The 9572-nt window shown below is 58.3% G+C and overlaps 1 protein-coding gene and 5 non-coding genes across 7 annotated transcripts; 2 read left to right on the forward strand and 4 right to left on the reverse strand.

Moving 5' to 3' along the window:
* Positions 1-3107: 3107 nt before the first annotated feature.
* Positions 3108-3178, reverse strand: Trnag-gcc. The gene has a single exon. It is a non-coding gene; the product is annotated as a tRNA-Gly (tRNA).
* A 1458-nt stretch (positions 3179-4636) lies between these two features.
* On the forward strand, positions 4637-7008 carry Hes7 (hes family bHLH transcription factor 7). 2 transcript variants are annotated; one of them, XM_004669203.2, is made up of 4 exons: positions 4637-4678; positions 5530-5625; positions 6183-6282; positions 6554-7008. In XM_004669203.2, exons 1-4 carry the CDS (start codon positions 4637-4639, stop codon positions 7006-7008), a joined length of 693 nt encoding a protein of 230 aa, XP_004669260.1. The 2 variants fall into 2 exon arrangements, with proteins under 2 accessions (XP_004669260.1, XP_004669259.1); XM_004669202.2 differs by having other exon boundaries at positions 6183-6270; positions 6557-7008.
* Positions 7009-7538: 530 nt separating this feature from the next.
* Trnar-ucu lies at positions 7539-7627 on the reverse strand. Its single transcript is given in 2 exon segments — positions 7539-7574; positions 7591-7627. It is a non-coding gene; the product is annotated as a tRNA-Arg (tRNA).
* A 481-nt stretch (positions 7628-8108) lies between these two features.
* Positions 8109-8190, forward strand: Trnal-uag. The gene has a single exon. It is a non-coding gene; the product is annotated as a tRNA-Leu (tRNA).
* Positions 8191-8543: 353 nt separating this feature from the next.
* Positions 8544-8615, reverse strand: Trnaq-cug. Its single transcript has one exon. It is a non-coding gene; the product is annotated as a tRNA-Gln (tRNA).
* A 517-nt stretch (positions 8616-9132) lies between these two features.
* On the reverse strand, positions 9133-9205 carry Trnak-uuu. Its single transcript has one exon. It is a non-coding gene; the product is annotated as a tRNA-Lys (tRNA).
* Positions 9206-9572: the final 367 nt, after the last annotated feature.

Consider the following 9572-nt stretch of genomic DNA (forward strand, 5'->3'; position numbering starts at 1 on the left):
AAGCTGACAAACATCACAAAATAATTTACTTACAAGTTACTTAACCACTAAGCCACCTCTCCAGCCCTCTTTCTTTCTTTTTTGTGGTACTAAGAATTAAAGGTAGTGTTTTAAACATGCTAGGCAAGCGCTTCTACCACTGACTGAGCTTCACCCCCAGAAAACTTACTCCTCTACCATCCAGACACCTCAAAGGCCAGGCGCCGATGGCAGGCCTATTCCCATACCAGATGCTTCGTCTACTTCAATATTTAAAATGACTACAAATCACGGAAACACATCCCATAAAATTGAAATTCCAGCCAGGCATGGTGGCGCACACCTAGGAGGATCACCGCGAGTTCAAGGCCAGCCTGGGACTGCAGAGTGAGGCCCTGCCTCCAGAGAAGACAGGTGCAGGTCTGATGTCCTCACCTTTCCTGTAACCAGGGCTCCAATCTGCTGGCCGCCAACACCACAGGGAAGTGCAGTGGGGTAGAGAGAGACCAGGCTTTAACACTTAAGAGTCAAAACACCTAATGTTTGTAAAATTTACAGAGTACAAAGGCCCTGTGAACAACTTGCTGGAACCTTCCCCAGGGCCTGTGTCAGTGAGGGCTCTTAAATTACATCAGCACCGTGGTGAATTAGTCTGTGCACTTAAAGTTCCTGGTCCCACATCTCAAATGGGCTCACAGCCTGCTGAGAAGGCCTATTAGCCCAGCAGGCTTGTTTTTTCAAAATGAACATTTGACACTTTTCTCCTCAAATGACCTATGACACTTTTGATGCCTATGAGAATAACCAGGATCTAGGGGGGTGGGAAGAGGTCAGCGGAGGTGAAGAAATCAGCCTCAGTAGAAGGGAATACCCCTCTCCTGCACTAGTGGGTAGCAGAAAGCTTGGTGCCGGGAGGATGAGAGCTCTCTCTGCCCTCCCCCCTTTTTTTGCAGAACAGTGGATCACGCTAAGATGCCAATGCCAAAGTGGTCTTTGTTGCCAAGTCCTTGAACTCCAGCAGGTAGGTCTATAGACATAGTTCACCATGGCAAACTCCACAGTAATTAAAAATTAGCTAGTTAGGGGCTGGAGAGATGGCTTAGTGGTTAAGGCGTTTGCCTGCTATAAACCAAAGGATCCAGGCATGTGCAAAATCTCTGGAGTTCAACTGCAAGGGCTAAAGGCTCTGGCACGCCCATTTTCTCTCTCCCCCTTTCTCTTTTTCAAATAAATAAAATAATTAGTTAATTTGCAGTACTGGCAGACAAACTCAGGGTCTTGGGCACATTCTGCTACTCAGTTGCACCCCCAGTTCTCCTTTGAAACATAAATCCAACTATGACTTTTTTTCTTTCTTTCTTTCTTTTTGGGAGGGTGGTGGTGAGTCTTTCGAGGTAAGGTTTCACTGTAGCCCAGACTGACCTGGAATTCACTCTGTGGTCTCAGGGTGGGCTCAAACTCATGGTGATCCTCCTACCTCTGCCTGGGTATTAAAGACGTGTGTCACCACGCCTGACAACTATAGCTTTCTCTTTTTTTTTTTTTTGGTTTTTCGAGGTAGGGTCTCAGTCTAGGCCAGGCTGACCTGGAAGTCACTATGTAGTCTCAGGCTGGCTTCGAACTCACAGAGATCCTCCTACTTCTGCCTCCCTAGTGCTGGGGATATATATATATCCCCTATTGCTTTCTTGATGAAGATTATGCAGTTTTCCCCGTGCACTTGGAATAACCCCCAAAGTCCCCCCAGAGCTTTCCAGATTCTATAAGCTAGATCATGACTGACTTTCTCGTCTGTGACTCCCAAATTCTCTGTCCCAGCTCCCGCCCGCCAGAAAAGCCCTTTCTACCGTTGAGCTTTTCTATCCTTTTGCCTGGGATCATGGGCTGACCCCGCTGTGACATATTATTGCCTCCTTATGGAAGCTGACTCTGAACACCCGCCCTCAAGTCATGGCCACCATCCTGTTTTTTTGTTTTTTTTTTTTCAACTTTCCTTTCCTTTCCTTCCTTCCTTTCTCTCTCTTTCTTTCTTTTCTTTTTCCCCTAGCCCCTACGGCCATACAACCATTTAAGATTATCCTACTCCATTTTCCACTTTCTTGGTCACGTCCAGTCCCCATCTCCCATCCGCGCTTCAGGAAAGCCCAGGGCCAGGGTACCCGACTCCTGTCTAATCCCAGATGCAGGCCGAGTCCCCATCCGGGCAGCGGCGCCCGCGGACGCCGCCGGGACGCCCTGGTTTCCCACCCAGGGCCCAGTCCTGGCCGGGAGCGGAGCCCGGAGCGAGGTCGGCCCTGGACACAGCGGAGCCCCACGCAGGGCGGATCGCGCGTGGGGCGACGGAGGGGCTCAGACCGGGCCGGCGGGAGGCGGAAGACCGCGGGGAGCCCGGCGGCCCCGCCCCGCCCCGCCCCGACCCCGGGGCGCACGGAGGCCCCGGAAGGTGGCCGCGCGCCGGCCCGCCCGCCCCCGGCGCGACGCGTGCGGATCAAAGCGGCGGGGAGGGGGCGGGAAGGGGCGGGGCGGCCGAGCGTGGGAGCGCGCGGTCCCCGGCGAAGACAGGGCCGTCCCGGCCAGCCCCGGCGGCCGAGGGACCGAGACCGAGCAGCGAGAGCCTGGCCCGGGGACCAGGGACGGAGGGAGCACCCCGAGCCACAGGGGCCGCCGGGGGCTCGGGGGCGAGCGGTGCAGAGCGGAGGAAGTCAGGACGGCGAGGCGAGGCCGGCCCGCCGCACGCGAGGAGGACGAGGAACCGGGAGGCCCGCGGAGCGCCGGGGGCGGAAGACCCGGCTCCTCCTAGGCCGAGAGGAACCCCCCCACCTCGGGGCGGGGACCCCAGTGTCGCGTCCTTTCTCGGGGTCCCGCCTGCGGAGGTGCGGGCCAGGGCTGGACAGGGCGCGGTGCAGACCGCTGGACCGCAGGCTAGGAGGAGGGGACTAGACCCGGAGCTGCCGAAGCAAGACGCTTCTTGTTAAGTTGAAGTGGCTAAACAAAGATGCTTGCTAGAAATGTCATTAAACTTACTCTCTTCTCTTTGGAGAATGGCGAAAGGAGGGGGGGAAAGAAAGAAGAGTCAAAGATGCTTGCAAAAAGTGTCCATGGAAAGAAAAGGCGAACGAAACGCTCTGTGCATTGGCCGGGAATCGAACCCGGGCCTCCCGCGTGGCAGGCGAGAATTCTACCACTGAACCACCAATGCAGCTTGGCTAGGAGGCCGTAGTAAGCGTATCTGAGCTTGCGCCCGGGAGAAGCGTGCCTAAACTGCTCAGCACGAGAAAGGGGACGGATTGAGGTGGGCGGAGCGCCCGCTCATTCATCGCTTCCCTGGGATCCGGCCACCGGGCCATAAAGTCCTTCCATATGGCCAGGGGCGGCCCCACACCCGGGTGCGAACTGAACAGGGCCCCGAGCCTCACGTGCAGGTGAGAAAAACTCAGCCCGAGCCCAGGTTCCCAAGGAGGGGGGTAGCGGGGCCGCGGGGCCCACACATCTGTGCTTCCATTTGGCCGAGGCCGGGGGAGGCGGGATGGAGGGGGGCTCTGATCCCAAATGGGAGACTCCTCCCCTGGGTCTCTTCCGCCCCGCGCCGGCTTTTGCCAGACAGCCTCCGGGGCGAAACCCAGAAAGTGGAGGACCGCTGGAAGGTCCTGGAGGACGCCCCATTGTCTCCGAGTCCACAGCTACCTTTCGTCCTGGTTCGTAGCCCTGTCTTGCCGCGTTCTTTGCCCTGGCACTCTCCCTGTGCTGTTAAATTTCTGATTTCTCTTCTCAGACACTTCCTGCTGGAGTCCACAAGTGTTTGAGGCGCCCCCTCTCCTGAGGGTCATACTCTTGGTGGAAGGTGGGTGCTGATCCCTTTGCACCCCTTTCTTTTCCCTTTGGGAAAACTCACGCTTCCCTGCTCCCCTACAGTTACTGCTCACCCCCCCACCCAAGGGCGCTGGTGTGAGGGGTCACGTCAGCCGCTCTCCAGAATTGAGTTTGAAACCAGATGCTTGTAAATGGAAAGATCTCTTCCCTCCGAACCGTGCTTGCACGTGATCCTTGTTGCTACCCCCTCGGTCCAGCAACTCTTGGGAAGTCCTTTCCTCGGCCACACATTTCCACAATGGCTTCTGTAGCGGTGCCCACTCAGTAGGTCTGCAGGGTAGGCAGCCTCCCCCCACCGGCTTGACCGCCCACGCCTAGACCCGCGCCCTGCGCGCGGGCTGGGGACGCCGGCGCATGTGGCAGGAGTGTCTTTCTCGCAGCCGGGAGGATCTGTCCAGAATTTTCCTTATGCCGAGCGGGAGGGGAGTTTGGGGGAAGATTTTATATTCATATACTCATATATGTATACATAATATATAAATATATATATTTATTTCTGAAAAGTGTTAACTTCCATTTCAGCCGTATGGCTCTCTAACCAGCCGGCTCCCTATTCCTCCCTCACTTCTCCACTTGCGGACAGTTTGTTCCTATCCTTCCCCTCCCCCTTCGCTCCTTCCCTTTCCGGGAGCCTCGTGCCGGGGTCTTCGCCCCCCCTCCCCCGCCCATCCAGGTGCCGAAGGGGGCGGGACCATGTCCTATCCCCCTTTTCCCGGTTCCCTGGCGCGGCGGGATATAAGGATCCGGTCAAGCACACCTCCTGTCCGCGCCGGGGTCCCGAGGAGCCATGGTCACCCGGGATCGAGCTGAGAATAGGGACGCCCCCAAGGTGAGGGAGGAAGCCGAGCTCCTTGCTCCTGCCCGGGGCCTTTAAAAGCCCTGAAAGACACTGTGGGTTAGGGGTGAGAATGAGGACGCAGGGCTTGGGGGGAAGAAGTGTCCGTGGGACCCCAGGACCAGGCTGGGGCGGTGTGCAGGGGACGGGGAGGAAGCGGGAGCTGCGCGGGCGGTGCCGGCACGCGTCCTGGGTTCCGCGGCCCGGGCGGTGGGGGACAGGATCTGAGCAAACCGAGCGCGAAGAAGCCGCGCGTGGTGGCTCGTGTTAGAAATGCCACCCCGGGGAAGGCCGCGGCGGGCGGAGCGCTGCGTAAAGTTTGAGGCCAGCCTGGGCTGCAGAGTGAGAGGAGACCTGTGTCAGGCAAAAACAAACCAACTCAGGGGGGAAAATCAGAAAGGATGAAGGCCAGGGAAAAGGGTCGGGCAGTGAGTCCGGTCTGTCCGAAAGCGGTCAGGTTCCAGAGGTGTAGGGCTGCGTGAGAGACCAGAACCTGCGGAGAGGGGTGGCTGGGTAGCAGGGTTTGAGGCAGAAGAGGGGGCGCGGTCGCGATGGGGGAGGGGTGTCTCCCCGTCTGCGCTGGGGCCGCCAGCTCTGAGCCCCGAGCCGTGCGGTCCCCTGGAGGGGAGGAGCAAAGAGGTTCCCCAAACTTATTCACTGAGCCCGAGTCTGAGAGAGAGGGAAGGCGAGTCACACATGCCCACCCTGGGGCGCTGTGTGGGGAGTGGAATGATCCTGGCCCTAGGCAACCTTGGGGTGTTGGGAAGGTGTGTTAAGGGGTTCTTCTGCGTGGCGGTGCCGAGTCTCGGTGGGGTCAGCCCGCTGTCCCCTCCCGCTGGCCGCAGATGTTGAAGCCGTTGGTGGAGAAGCGGCGCCGGGACCGCATCAACCGCAGCCTGGAAGAGCTGCGGCTGCTGCTGCTGGAGCGGACCCGGGACCAGGTCAGTCCCATCGCCAGCCCCGGACCCCCAAGCGTCCCGTGCCCGCGTCCCCGGAATTCCCACTGGGTTGGGGACATAAACCGGAGTGGTAACCCCGACCCCCAAACCATGCTAACCCAAGCCCTGTCCTTGGAACCCCGTCCCAACCCCTCGCTCTGAGAACGCCACCTTCGCCATTCTGCGGCTTTGTAAGTTTCGCGTCTGGCTCTGTAAATTGCACGCCCGTGTGGGTCTTTTTCACCCTGGGGAGGGGGTTCTCCTAACGGACGCTTCGGCTCCCCCACAGCTCCCAGCTTCAGTTCAGAGGTGATGCTCCCCCCCGCCCCAGGGCTGTTTTCAAACACATTCCTTACACGTTGGGAGGGGAGTCCACTCCTTCGGGGCTGGACAGTCTGGGGTCAGGGCGGAGCGTTCTGTGGGCAGCGCGCACAAGTGTTCGGTGGGTGGGTGATGGGGGGACACCCGCGGCTCCTGTATGCGCCCTCCCTTCTTCCCCCTGCCACTTCCCCCCTCTCTCCCCACCCCTTCTGTCTCTGCACCCTCCCCGCCCGCTGCAGAACCTCCGGAACCCGAAGCTGGAGAAAGCCGAGATTCTGGAATTCGCCGTGGGCTACTTGCGGGAGCGCAGCCGCGTGGAGCCCCCGGGTACAGCGCGGGGCGTGGGGCGGCGGAGGGAGGGCGGGGCGGGGCAGGGCTGGCCCCGAGGGGTCGGGGTGGGGTGCGGCCCGCTTCTGCTCCTAGGAGAGGTTAATAACACCCGCGCGTGTCTGTCTCTGTGTCTCCCTCGTGTCCTCCTGTCCGTCTGTGCGCCCGTCTGATCTCGGTACCTCTGCGCACCCCCTCGCCACCGACCCCCCCGTCCCCTTTCCCCCCACCCCGTCTGGGCCCCGGCCCTGCCCGCCTTGTCCGTCCTCCCCGCCGGCCGCAGCAGGGCTTCCCCGGTCCCCGGCGCAGGACGCCGAGGCGCTCGCCAGCTGCTACTTGTCGGGTTTCCGCGAGTGTCTGCTTCGCCTGGCGGCCTTCGCGCACGACGCCAGCCCGGCCGCCCGCGCCCAGCTCTTCTCCGCGCTGCACGGCTACCTGCGCCCCAAACCGCCCAGGCCCGAGCCGGTGGAGCCCAGGCCTCCGGCGCCGCGCCCCCCGCTGGACCCCGCCGCACCACCCCTCCTCGGCCCCGCGCTGCACCAGCGCCCGCCGCGGCCCCAGGGCCCCCCGAGCCCGCGCTGCGCCTGGTCCCCCTCTCGCTGCTCCCCTCGCGCCGGGGATTCGGCGCCCCTCACCGGACTGCTGCCGCCACCGCCACCGCCACCTCCTTACAGACCAGACGGGGCGCCCAAGGCCCCGCCGATCCCACCCCCCGCTTTCTGGAGACCTTGGCCCTGAGCTTTGAGGGGCTGGGGTTTGTGGCGGGGGCTGGGGAGGTGGGTTAGAGACTCCAGCCCGGGGGGCAGCAGAGGGACCCGAGCGTCCGGGCGAGGTGTTGGGAAGGGCAGCGGGGCGCGCGGGCTCAGCGCGCGGGTGAGATGTGGTCTATATTAGAGTATCTATATAAATATATATTCCCCTGGTTCCTGTCCCTTTTCCCTGTCCCACCACCCTCCGCCTAGGATTGTTACCCTCCCTTGTCCCAACCCAGCCCCGGCCCCTTCCCGAGTCCCTAGTGCATGGAATAAAGTGGTTATTAAATCCCCGTGTGTCCCCCTAGCCGGGGGCCTGCCTTTATGTCGGTGTCCACGCCCACTTGCCCTTTTCTGACTTTCCCACCCTCAATCGTGCTCCGTGCGGCTCAGGCCTCGGGGCAGACAGGTAAGTAAAGACCGGTGTGGAGACTAAAGGTTAGTACAGAAACTAAATGCAAGGGAAAGACAGACTAGGACGTCTTTAAGTAAAAGAGCAAGAAAAATAAATAAAACCGACTCTGGTGGGATTCGAACCCACAACCTTTGAATCGCTCATTTCATCAACTAGAAGTCCAATGCGCTATCCATTGCGCCACAGAGCCACCTGGCAGGCGGCCCCTTCTAGCAGCTTACCCGTGCTAGACTAGAGAAAGCGGGGCGCCGGAGCACGCACGGGAGGAATCGCGCAGGGCGCGCGGTGAGATCTGGGGCCGGCCTCTGCAGCGAGGCGGCGCGCCGCAAGATCGCCAGCTAAGCGGGCGAGGGCGGGCACAAGTGCAAGAAACGGGGAGCGAGAGAACGGAGCCAGCCATCAGCGCAAACTTCCCAAAGCCCGTCGGGGGGTGCTCCCAGCTCAGGCTGAATCCGCTCCCAGACTTGGTCCCACTCAATAAACATTCGTTTGTTACAAGTTTCTGCATGTCTGTCCTCTGGCTCACGTTTGTCGATGGTTCTGTATTCCTGGTTCGAGAGATGTAGGAAAGGAAATATCAATCAATATAAAATTTACCTTCATTTTACCTTTATTCGGATTCGTGCTTTGACTATCTTAGGAAGACAGCAGGGGCAAGTAGTCCCCGGGCAGGTAGCGTGGCCGAGCGGTCTAAGGCGCTGGATTTAGGCTCCAGTCTCTTCGGAGGCGTGGGTTCGAATCCCACCGCTGCCAAGCTTACTTTTTTCTCCTAAATTCCCTGTGTTAACGCATCGTAAAGGTTAATGGAGATTTGCTTTTATGAGAATCACTACTAGAAGTTTCACAAATTTCCTCCTCAGTTTGTCGGTTCCCAGAATTTGGTGCTGTAAATCCCAGCCAAGAATTGCCAGGAAGTTTTACTTTTTAACTAACCCCATTGTAAAGGTATTTAAAATACTCTCATATTTCAAGTTGGATACAGCTTCAAGTATTTTCTGTAATTTCTTTCTGAAGGTATGTTATTGCCTCCAACTACCCAGCGCTAAAACCTAAAAGGGTACCATAAGAATCTTGAAATCGATAGTTCTTTGGGTTTTAAAAACCCAAGGTTCCACCGAGATTTGAACTCGGATCGCTGGATTCAGAGTCCAGAGTGCTAACCATTACACCATGGAACCCTCCTTACAAAGTTCTCTTCTGAAATTCTATACATTATTCACTATCGTATCTCGCCAACCTTATTTACAAAAACAAACAAGGTAAAAGACAAGAAAGCGACCATCACTACTGGATGTGGTTACTGAGTACCTGAAATATTAATTAACATGCACTGTCTCGTAATGCTGGAGCTATACGAAAGAAGACAGTGTCACCAAAATGTTAATCATAACATACTGGTGACAAACTAAAATAATTAGAAAATATCGGATTAAGTAAAACATCATGAAAATGAATTTTGCTAACTTTAGTCTTTGATGTGGCTTCCAGAAATTAGAAAATTCATACATGTGGTTTGCATACGAGTAGCTCTTAAGTCTGATTATCCCTCTCGTTTGTAATTTGTTGAAAATTAGATCCCAGACCCACTTGACTTCACTCGTTTTAAACAAGACAGCTATTCCGTTATTTCTTTGTTTTCTCCAAAATGAAAATATCAGGTTGCAGTGGTTAGCTTTCTTTCTAAAAGAGAGCAGACGCCCGAACAGGGACTTGAACCCTGGACCCTCAGATTAAAAGTCTGATGCTCTACCGACTGAGCTATCCGGGCCCTTGCACTTCTCTCCGTCTCCTAACTAAAAGAGATTTTCCCTTACGCATGTGCCGGCGTCTCCAGGCGCCGAGGGAGGGGGCGTATGCGTGCAAAGTCCCTGACGTGGAGTCGGGGGGCGCGGGTGGAATCCGGCTGCGGCCGGCGGCGCCTTCTCCTTGCACGGGAGCGTGGCGGCCGCTGGGTCTCGGGCGCTGCGGACGCCGCCGCGCGGGCGGGACTCGCGCGATGCCGGCACTGGCCGCGCGGGGTCGCTGCGGGCCACGCGGTTCCCGGGCCGCCGGGCGGGCGCGCGGCCCTGCGAGCTACCGGGTGCGGCGGCGCGGCGCCCGGCTCGCGCCCACGGCCCCGCAGGCGGAGGGAGGGC

The sequence above is a fragment of the Jaculus jaculus genome, chromosome 12 (assembly GCF_020740685.1).
Source record: "Jaculus jaculus isolate mJacJac1 chromosome 12, mJacJac1.mat.Y.cur, whole genome shotgun sequence".
Classification (NCBI taxonomy): Eukaryota; Metazoa; Chordata; class Mammalia; order Rodentia; family Dipodidae; genus Jaculus; species Jaculus jaculus.